General features: G+C 29.1%; 2 protein-coding genes across 2 annotated transcripts; one reads left to right on the forward strand and one right to left on the reverse strand.

Moving 5' to 3' along the window:
• Positions 1–560: 560 nt before the first annotated feature.
• LOC107020026 (O-glucosyltransferase rumi homolog) lies at positions 561–5,770 on the reverse strand. The gene is made up of 6 exons (XM_015220369.2): positions 5,608–5,770; positions 3,792–4,378; positions 3,013–3,205; positions 1,801–1,865; positions 1,471–1,681; positions 561–1,000 (listed from the first exon to the last, which is right to left on the reverse strand). Exons 1-6 carry the CDS (start codon positions 5,671–5,673, stop codon positions 638–640), a joined length of 1,485 nt encoding a protein of 494 aa, XP_015075855.2. The 5' UTR covers positions 5,674–5,770; the 3' UTR covers positions 561–637.
• Positions 5,771–8,828: 3,058 nt separating this feature from the next.
• On the forward strand, positions 8,829–10,017 carry LOC107019722. Its single transcript, XM_015220107.2, has one exon. The coding sequence runs from the start codon at positions 8,851–8,853 to the stop codon at positions 10,015–10,017; it is 1,167 nt and encodes a 388-aa protein (XP_015075593.1). The 5' UTR covers positions 8,829–8,850.
• The last annotated feature ends 1,337 nt before the right edge of the window (positions 10,018–11,354 follow it).

Raw genomic sequence — 11,354 nt, forward strand, 5'->3', positions numbered from 1 at the left:
ACCCTACTCTGATTCCTTGTTAAATAGGTATCTTGTTGAAGCACTTTTTGGGCTAAAGCTGAATGGACTAACTCGTGAGACCCCAAAGGTTGGGTTAGAGCATATACTAGAGGTTTAGAGTTCGAATATTGGGAAATAAAAGAATTTCTTAGAGAGCGAGTTTTACCGCAAAATAGTCATATCAAGACAAGTGGGTTCAAAGCCTAATGCCTAAAGGAGGGGAAAAAAAAAAGAAGGGAAATTGCCTCCATGTCTAATTAATGGGAGAAAATACTTACACCACATATAGTCCATATTTTGAGCTCGTTACATGGTTTAGCCCATATTTGTGTATAAACACATTTCATACACTATTATACACATCTATACAAGAATGATACATTATATATAATATTTTTTAATGAATGTAGTATTTGAGCTAGCTTCCTCGACTAATTCAATAGGATACCTACCACCATTATATAATGTTTTTCCCTAGATATAACATATATTGAACTACGTAACGTAATAATATATTGTCTATCACAAGAAAAAGAAGTCTTGAAGGAGATATCATTTTGTAAACAAAATCACCAAAATCAAGATAGTACATAAGGGATACAATAAGCAAATTGACTAACATAACAAAAAGGGCACCCTATTGCTTCTTGTTTAAACTAGACCAATACTCACTCTCCCATGACCTCACTTGCTTTGTTGCATTAACTTTTTGTTCAACAAATGTCTTAAGTTGTTGAGGATCATAAGGTGGTGGAAGTATACAAGGATCACTATAACTTGGAGATTTCTCTAAACCTTCTTCCATGAACTTTCTCCATAAACCATCTAATGGACATGCCAATGATTCTGAACATATTTCAGTAGCACTTTGAGGAACAATTGGATCAAATCTTTGTAACTTTGCATATTCATTCAATAGATGGTAAATGTAATCGAAAACGCGCTCCATCTTCATATCTTCATGAATGAATTCACTTCCTGCCTTTCCTATTGCTTCTGCCTGAAAATTCTCAGCAAATTCACAACAAGGTTTGTCAAACTAAAGAAATGGCATATACTTTATCCGTCTCAATTTATATAGCACACTTTTATTTTTGACATTTGCTTATTTAGAAATGATTTAACTTTAAACTTCAAACAAATGTACATGACTTGTTTGAAATCATATGCATAAAAAATCTCTCTTTTTTTCCTTTGAATTTCGTGTCTAATCAAACACTAAATATCAGTCAATTATGGATGAGTGACTTGGACAATCGGTTCTTGACCTAACTTCTAGGGATAGTTAGGGCTTAGGCTATAATTTTTTTTTTATGACATCATAACAAGACTCATCCTGATTCTAGTTCATAATGATAGGAACATTAAAATTTTCCACGCTCGAGATATCCACTTAAATGAGATTTCAAAATTCATATATGAAATTAAACGTTATAATCATGAAAAAAAATTGAAAACATAGTCATGTACCTTGTGAGTGTGATTGTTTCCCCATTGAACAGCAAATTTGAGAGATTTACACTTGTCATTATCACTAATAGGCCAATAATGTTGTTGTGGGATCATTCCTCTTATGAAGAAATCATAGAAGTGAGACTCTATGTATAATGTTGGGGAATCACATGCAAATATGTATTTCTCACTAACTGACCATGCCCATCCTTCAACATATATTTTGTATCTATATAATATAATAACAATTTTCAAATTATAATAATTAGTAATTAATACAAGAAAATTGAAAATCTTTAATTTGGAATATTATATTATAGTAGTATATATATATATATATATACTAACCTGTGTGTGCATTGGTCTTCAATATTTGATTCCTTGTACCCTATTTTGGATTGATTTTTCCAATCCTAGGATTGTCATTTGAAAAAAAAAAAGAAGATAAAAAGATTATGTTATTATGTAATAGGCTAAGAAATAAATTAATTTAATCATGTCAATTGGTAAAACTATATGTATGATAATTAATGGCTAGATAGATCTACTCAATTTGTTTTCACAAAAAGAAATGCTATTTAAAAAGATGCTTATATAATAAGTAAAATACATCATAAGTTTTCCTAATAATAAATATATTTTAAATCTGAAAAACTATAATTAGAGAAAAAAAATTGTTTTTCAAATTTTGATCATGTACTCAAACACAATGTGGCACTATAATTAACATCACCTAGAAAATACATCTCTCATCCTTTATCAAAAGTCTTGAATAATTTGAATCGTAACACAATTCAAATTAATTGAAATCCCATAAAATAAATATCAAACACAAGTAAAAAAGCCAAAAGAAAAGAACAGAAAAAAAAATTATGTGAAGCATTTTTATTTTTGAAAAATTCCGTTTTTCAAATTTTGAACATGTAAAACATAATGTGGCACTATAACATCACCTAAAAAGTACCATTAGGGTTTTGGACAGGATACCACAAACCCTGACTAAAAATTCTAAAAATTTGAATCGTAATACAAATTTAAATTAATTGAAACCCCATAAAATAAATATCAAACCCAAATAAAAAAAAACAAAGAAAATTATGTGATACATTTTTTATTTTTGGAAAATTTCATTTTTCAAATTTTAAACATGTCAAACACAATATGACACTATAACATCACCTAAAAAGTACCATTAGGGTTGTGGATAGGATCCCACAACCCCAACTAAAAACTCTCGAAATTTGAATTATAATATAAATTTAAATTAATTGAAATCCCATAAAATAAATATCAAACCCAAGTCAAAAAAACAAAGAAAATTATGTGACACATTTTTTATTTTTGAAAAATTTCATTTTTCAAATTTTAAACATGTCAAACACATATGGCACTATAACATCACCTAAAAAGTACCATTAGGGTTGTAGATAGGATCCCACAATCCCTAATCAAAAACTCTTTGAAATTTAATTGGTAATACAAATTCAAATTAGTCGAAATCTCAAAATAAATATCGAAAATCAGTGGAAAGATATGATCTAGAAAGTCAAGGAAATATACCTGAGTATATAATAGAGTATCCCAATTTTGTTTGTCAGTAACATTACACTTGGTAAGGTCTTTTCTAACATGAGAAACAAGTGGATTTCCCCTCCAATAAGCAAAGGGTATCCTATCTTTCCATTTACTTCTCTTATTCCCTTCTTTTATATTCTTTAACATACTTCTCCATGGCCTTATATTTGTCTCTCCCCTATAAACAATCAAAATTATCAAAATCACAATCATATTTCAGATCGCGGTTGCTATTTTTTAAATGTATACAAAGTAAATCTCATTTCAATATAACAAACTGTAAGGTGTGAATCATACTAAAGATATCAAGTGTATTAGGCAAATCTTGTGCGATACATGATCAGATATTATATTAAGGATGAAAATAGACTTTTGACTCTATAAATTATTGTAACAAATATGACTTATTTATATTTTTATAAAATATTTAAGTTTACATGACTTGTAAAAATTAGAATAAAATACTAAAAAATCCTGATAAGGATTTTCATGACAAAAAACTAAAGAAATAAATAGATTAGAACTCATAAAGGATTTATAATCTTTTAATTTATTTTTTAAAAAAAACATAGATGTATATAAAGAAGATCCCAAATTAATTTTAAGAAGGTTTATTTTCTTGACCTTTGATATATAAATAAGAAAATTCTATCTCAATAAAATATAATGAAATGCAATTTAATTATTATCAAAATCGAAAGCTGGCTCAGACATTATCATCATAAAAAATATATATTTAAGGCATGCGAAATGATTGATATTACCAGCCCCAAAATGACCAATCTGGGAAAACAATATCCAAGCTCTGCCAATCTGAACAGTACCGGAACAACGGCGGTGGACCGGAATCAGGTCGCCGGAATTTCCTCTCCGGGATAACCGGCCGGTCATCGGTATCAAACATGATCTCCAAATTAGGCAATTTTCCGGGATAAAACCTTAGGAGTTGTACAATACCATACATCGTGAACAAATGTCTAGTTTCTATCGAGTATTTCGCGTAGCGTTCAATATAAATCTTCCCGTCCAAAATTATTAACCTAAAATGTGCATATTTTTTCGATTTTTCGAGCATTTCTCGAGTAATTCCGGTTTTCTTCCAATGCCTTAAATCTTCATGAATCCATCTAAAATATTCAGGACATGTTGAGTTGTTAGGGTTTAAGGGTTTATAGGACTTTGGATAAGTTGATGGACATGTATTATTTTTGTTCCATGCATTACAATCCAATGGATATTCAAGAATTTGAGGTTTCATAGATTGACTTTCTACTTTTTTATAAGGCTCGATAAAAAAGAGATTAGGGACCATGATCTCCGCTTTCTTTTTTAAATGTACGGAGTACTTTGCCTGCACAAATTTTTAATCAAAATAAGTAAATTAATTGAAGACGAAAAATATAGTTAATTTATCTAATATAGACTATGCTTGAGAACATACATAAAAAAAATTCCAAATTTTGATTGAAAAGTATCTCATAGGAATATTTTATTACGTGTTCAGGTGCTCACTCAAAACTAACAATATTTTGATATCAAAATAAAATTTAGTGAAAAATTTAAGCTTTGGTAATACCTCCACATTCCATACTTTTTACATGTACAATAAGTCTTCCTCTTATGCAACTATTTAGACCAATTTATTTATTTTTTGGTTCTACATGTTTCGACCAATGTTTTTATAGTTTTTAATTTTGGGTGAAATAATTATTTATTCTCAAATTCATTTTTATTTTACTTGTTAAATATGATAAAAATAAATTTTTATTGTTTTATTTGTGCAATTTAATAAAAAAAATAGATTTAATCACTTTTCTTGACTTTATCTCTATTGTTAAATAACCATTAATTTCTCAAACTTATTGGTTTGACTACTATAATTTGTAGTCAAATTTAGATTTCTAAAATGTAGTAAATAGAGGCAATCTGGTCAAATAAATATTTAATTAATATTTTTTTTAAAAAGAGCATAGAATACATTGTCAAGTAACCGTTAATTTCTCAAGCTTATTGGTTTGACTACTACAATTTGTAATCAAATTTACATTTCTAAAATCTAGTAAATAGAGGCAATTTGGTAAAATAAATATTCAATTAATATATATATTTTTTAAAACAGCACAAAATACATAGTGAACAAGTAAGAAAATTGCTAATATATAAGTTTTCATCTACTGTATGTTCTTGGGAAGTGACAACAAAAACTAAATGAAGGGGGAGCATCAAAATTTCACCTAATAATTTTAACATTATAAAAATATAATAATTTTCTGCGGAAGGGTGTTTAGATGAATATCACTTGACTCTATCTAGCTCTATCCCTGCTTGATCAATTCTATTTATCCATGATATTTTAGAGTTTAGACCATCTAGAAACTAATCGAAATTCAAAAAGAAGTATAATTTCTTCTCTTTTTTTTCCGTCTTTCATTTCACTATTCTGATTGAATTAATTCAATATATGTCCTTTTGATTCATCGATTAACTTATCAGTGAATTTTAATTTGTGATATATATATATATATAAATTATCTTATAAGCGATCTGATAATACAAAAAGAGAAAAAAAAAAAGACTTACAAGATCAATCCATCCAACAAAGGACAAGGATGAAACTGTGATGGTGAGAAATAAGAATAGCAACATTGTCACATAAGTTGTTGTTGTAACTCTCTTCAAATATTTCCATTTTGCTCCCACAATTGATATAATATTATTACTTTTATTCCAAAAAGAATTCAACAATTCCTTCTTCATCTCTTTTCTTACCTATAAATAAAAATAAAATGTAACTCACAAGTTAAATGTAATTTATATAGAGAGAGGTGAAAGGGAAAAAAAAAGTAAGAATACTCAAACTTGACTTTGAAAGGTCTCTATTGCTATTTTAACTTTTTTGGGTAATTTCAGAGATCTTCTAATTTTATAACACTAGTTTTTTTTTAATGATTTTGAATATTAGATTTATTTATGTGAATATATTGTAATCAAATTTGTTTAAATGATAATCATTCAAGTGGACTTTAAAAATGTCTTTTTGTGGCATTAATTTGTTTATTTTAATAAACTTAGTTTACTAGAGTAAATTTGTCTTGAAATTTAGTACTTAATAATTAATCATCAATTTTCACATTTCATTTGGTTGTAGTTATATAATTAATCATTCAATTTTCTAAGTTAATATTTTGATAATCTGATTCAATACTTGGTTATAAGTCCTTAATTAGTTACTTTCTTGAATGATTACATATAGAGTAGTACCACTAGATCAATTCTAGATCAAATTATGTCCAAACTCTATTCACCCTTAATTAGGTGAATAATTAATTTCTCTGCTTGGAAGAATTTTCAGCGTTGACACTATGCGATTTGATATGCGAATTAAATTATTTTGGTCCTTAATATTTTAAATTTATAGATTTAATCTAAGAAATTATATTATATATTTTTTTTATAAATATAAAAATCTCATAATTTCTAAAAAAATATTTTTTTTAAAATGATTCATAATCAAACAATGTAATACAATATTCTAAAATATCATATTAATGACTTGTTTATCTTCATGTTCCTTTCATAAATAAATGATATATAAAAAAATCACTAATTCAAATAAATCAACAATATTGATAGCTAATTATCCTTTAATATCCTTACACATTGTACAAACAATCTTTTTATATCGAGCGTGTATCTTTTTTTAATTTTTTTTTTATATAAAATAGAAATTTATCAAAATTAAAAGCTTACCTTTTATAAGAATTTGATTGTTGTAATTAGAATTTCAAACTAGAATTGAAATGTTGGTCAACTACACTGATTTCTTATTAATTATAAAGCATTAAATTTGAATACGTCTATAAAATCTAGTGTGTATCACACTTTCATACGCAAGTCATTATCCAAAGAAAAAATAGAAAATAAAAATAAATTTACTTTAAAAAATAGAGATAGGAGTAACTGTGTTCACACGTCGGTTTGTGTTGGTTATTAGTTAAAATCAAAATCAAAATAATAATAAACCAAATATATATTCATCTATCGTTGTTATCAACTTTCTATTCGATTTGGTACAGTAAAAAAAGAATCATTCAAAAGAGGAAAAAAAAGACAACAATTCATTTAAAAAGAAGAATAATTAGAATAACTAACATTACACATATATTGATCACTGAATTTATTGTGAATAAAATTTTAAAATTTCTAGAAGGAAGAGACAGAAACATTCTCACGAAAAATTATTATAAACACTAATATACATGAAACTAATAAGATAAATATTTTTGGCTTGAACTTTTGCTTTCATAAATAAATATGAAAATTTTACAATTGACATATATAAGGCTAATAATCATTGGTGATGGCATTATTCTTTATCTTTCAAGTTATAACAATAAAAAAATTGCAGATTATAACATTTAACTAAATTAAAAAAGATTTAAAATAAAAATAAAAATCAATTAGTGTGAAAAATATATAAAGTAAACCAATAAAAAAAGATATTTTAGACGTCAATAATTTGAAAATATTAATGATAATCTTCATTTTTGTAATGGATAGTTTTTTTATCAGTATTACTAAAAAAATGGTGGTAGATGATATCCTTAAGGTTAGTGTTTTTTTCGATATTTTATTTGTATTGGTATACAAACAAAACGTAAAAAAAAATTATGAACAAGGATATTGGAAAAAAATATACAAAAAGTTTGTTTATATATAATAATTTTAACTATGTCATTTTATTTATGTATATTGATAGATTTTGATACCAACATTCATATTTTTTTATGTTTTTGATTAAAAAAATTGCATAAATTTTGTTTTGGAAATTGGTATATCAGTTATACCATGTTGATACGATTGATTTTTTTTGGCACCATATTGAAGTGAATGTAGTGTATTATTCATCTAATAAATGACATTTAATATTTAAAAATGATATTAATATTCTAGTGGCGTGAATAAGTGATGACTTATGGCATGAAATATGTATGATTTAGAAATGAAATAGGTCTCATTCCAAAGGCATACATATTTCATGTCAAAATACATAAAGTAATTGATATTCATATCTAAGTACAAAAGTTCACAATACATATCAATTGCTATAAAAGTTCGAAATGCAAAATTACAAATTCATACTAAAGTAGGGTAAAGATATGACATAACACACCCCGTTGTCTGTGAGATCTAATCGTTATGTTGAACCAGTTTATTTCAGAAATTTTCACAACACCTAAATTCATATGAGATTCAATCTAATCTTTGGCCTTAGAATAGGCGAATTTTATGTGTATATGAGAATAGATAATAAAAATTGAATACACATTGTACCCAGTATTGCAACTAATTTTCGCATTTCTTTATATATATATATACCGACCACGTCAAGATACACATCTTTATTCACTCCATTCGATAAAATCATTGATCAAATTCACGTCAATATCAAAATCATACTTCAAATGAATGCTTGATACGGGAGAAAACTATTGAGCATATGGAAGCAAGTTGATAATGAGCTGATTTGTTAAAGTAGTTACAAATTTGTACAGGTGTCATAGAATTAGTGGTTAGTTATTAATTCTGTTAGTTAGTTAGTTGAGCTTAAATCAGTTAATGCTTGTATATATATACATATCTACAATGAGAGTTCGATACATGTTTTAAATCAATAAACAAAATTTTTTCAATTCTCTCAGTTTTAGTAGATATTTTTGATATGGTATCAGAGCTTTTCTGATTGGATCTAGGAATTCTTTGCAATTGTTGAAGGATTGAGAGATTCATCAAGTAGAAAACAGAGATTTGAAGATAACTTCAATGGCGAGAAGGAACGATCATAATCATCCTTTGTTCTTATCTTCTTCAGATGTTGCTGGATCAGTGCAGATTGGGATTCAGTTAACAGGCATGGAGAATTACACCTTGTGGAGTCGTGCAATGCGACTCAACTTGCTTACCAGAAACAAATTGGGATTTATCGATGGCATAATCACACGAGATGATTTTACAGTTGATTCTGAGAAGCAGGATTGGGATCGATGTAACGCAATGGTGATTTCATGGATCGTCAACAATGTCAGCAAGGAACTTGTAAGTGGAATTTCTTTTTGCTCTAATGCTAGTGTAGTATGGAGAGACTCAAAGGAACGATTTGACAAAGTCAACATGTCTAGGATATATCATCTTCACAAAGCAATTGCTACCTTAACTCAAGGTGTTTCCTCTGTTGCTGTGTATTTTTCAAAATTGAAAGACCTCTGGGATGAATTTGATTCAATTATACCTCCTCCTTGTTGTGAATGTCCAACATCGAAGGATTATGCTGATGGTCTGTTAAGACAACGACTTCTACAATTTCTCATGGGATTGAATGATAACTACAGTCAGGCTCGTAGCCAAATTCTCATGATGATGCCTGTTCCTACTGTGAACCAATGTTATGCTATGATCATTCATGATGAGAGTCAAAAAGTTTTATATGGTGAGCAACCTGGTAATAACACTGCAATTGATCACACAGCCTTATTGTCCAACAAAATTGAAGGAACAGGTAAGCCTAGAGGAGGTGGTTATGCAGGTAACACAGGAAGTAGTTCTGGAGGTGGTAATACAGGAGGATCTGGATATTATAGTGGATATTATGGAGGCAATAGTTCTGGATCTGGTGGTTTTGGATCTGGTGGAGGAGCTGGTAGGTCAGGAGCAAGTAGCTCTAGGTCTAGAAGATTTACTCCTTACTGCGAAATTTGTAATTTCAGAGGACATACTAAGGAAGCTTGTTTTAAGGCAATGCAATGCAGTTATTGCAATATGAGGGGTCATACTAGGGACAATTGCTATAAACTCATAGGTTACCCTGCTGATTTCAAAGGGAAGAAGAAAATCTCTGCTGCTAATGTACAAAATCAACACACTGGAGACAATGAAGTCACTCCACACCCACACCATGTCCAACAACCTCATTTCACCATGGACCAAACATGACAGGTATACTTGCTAGCTCTTCTAGTTTAATCCATACACATCCTACACATTCACAATGGATAGTTGATAGTGGAGCCACAAACCATATGGTGAATGACAACTCAATTTTTAATACTGGATTAACAGTTGCTAGAACAGGAAAGGTTCAAATACCCACAGGTGAGTCAGCTATGATAACTCATTCTGGAAAATGTCAATTAGAAGGAGGTGATGTGATTACTGATGTATTATGTGTGCCTGAGTTCCAGTTCAATCTGTTGTCTGTAGCTAAGTTGACAAAAGAGTTACAATGTTGTGTTTCGTTTTTTCCTGATTTCTTCATTATTCAGGACCTCTTCAATGGGAAAGTGAAGGGGATTGGTGAGGAACGAGATGGTTTGTACACACTGAACACCAAGATTAAGGAGGAATCTGCAATAATAAAGTCTCTAAATGTAGCAGAATGCAAGGAAACAGCTGAGTTGTGGCACAAGAGAATGGGTCATGCACCCATGTCTGTGATTAGGAGATTAGACATAGTAAAGAATAAACAAGCATTTTCTTTACAACATTGTGATATATGTCCATTGGCTAGACAAGTTAGACTTCCTTTTCCTAATAGTGACACTAGACTTTCTCATTGTTTTGATTTGATCCATATGGATGTTTGGGGACCTTACAAAGTTGCTACTCATAATAATATGAGATATTTTCTCACTTTAGTTGATGATCATTCTAGATGGACTTGGACATTCTTGATGCATCTTAAATCTGATGTTTGCACATTACTTAAAAGTTTTCTGACTTTGATAAAATCTCAATTTGGAAGGCAAGTGAAGGTACTTAGATCTGATAATGAAGGAGAATTTTTTAATACTCAATGTAAGGAATTATTTGATCATCATGGTATTGTTCATCAAAGTTCCTGCCGACACACTCCACAACAAAATGGAGTGGTGGAAAGGAAGCATAGGCATATCCTTGAAACTGCTAGAGCTATTCGATTTCAAGGTCATTTGCCTTCTAAGTTTTGGGGTGAATGTATCACAGCTGCTGTCTATATCATTAACAGAGTGCCATATACTGTTTTAGGGAATAAAACTCCTTTTTTTCATGTTATATCAAGTACAGGACAGTTTATCGCACATGAGAGTCATTGGATGTTTGTGTTATGCAACAAACTTGGTTAAGGGAGACAAGTTAAGAACAAGAGCCATCAAAGCTGTATTGATGGGATATGGAACTACTCAAAAAAGTTATAGGCTTTATGATCTACAGAATAAGATTTTTTTTTACAAGTAGAGATGTATGTTTTCATGAGCACCTATTTCCTTTTCATTCATGCACTATGGATGCAG

The sequence above is a fragment of the Solanum pennellii genome, chromosome 5 (assembly GCF_001406875.1).
Source record: "Solanum pennellii chromosome 5, SPENNV200".
In the NCBI taxonomy this organism is placed as follows: Eukaryota; Viridiplantae; Streptophyta; class Magnoliopsida; order Solanales; family Solanaceae; genus Solanum; species Solanum pennellii.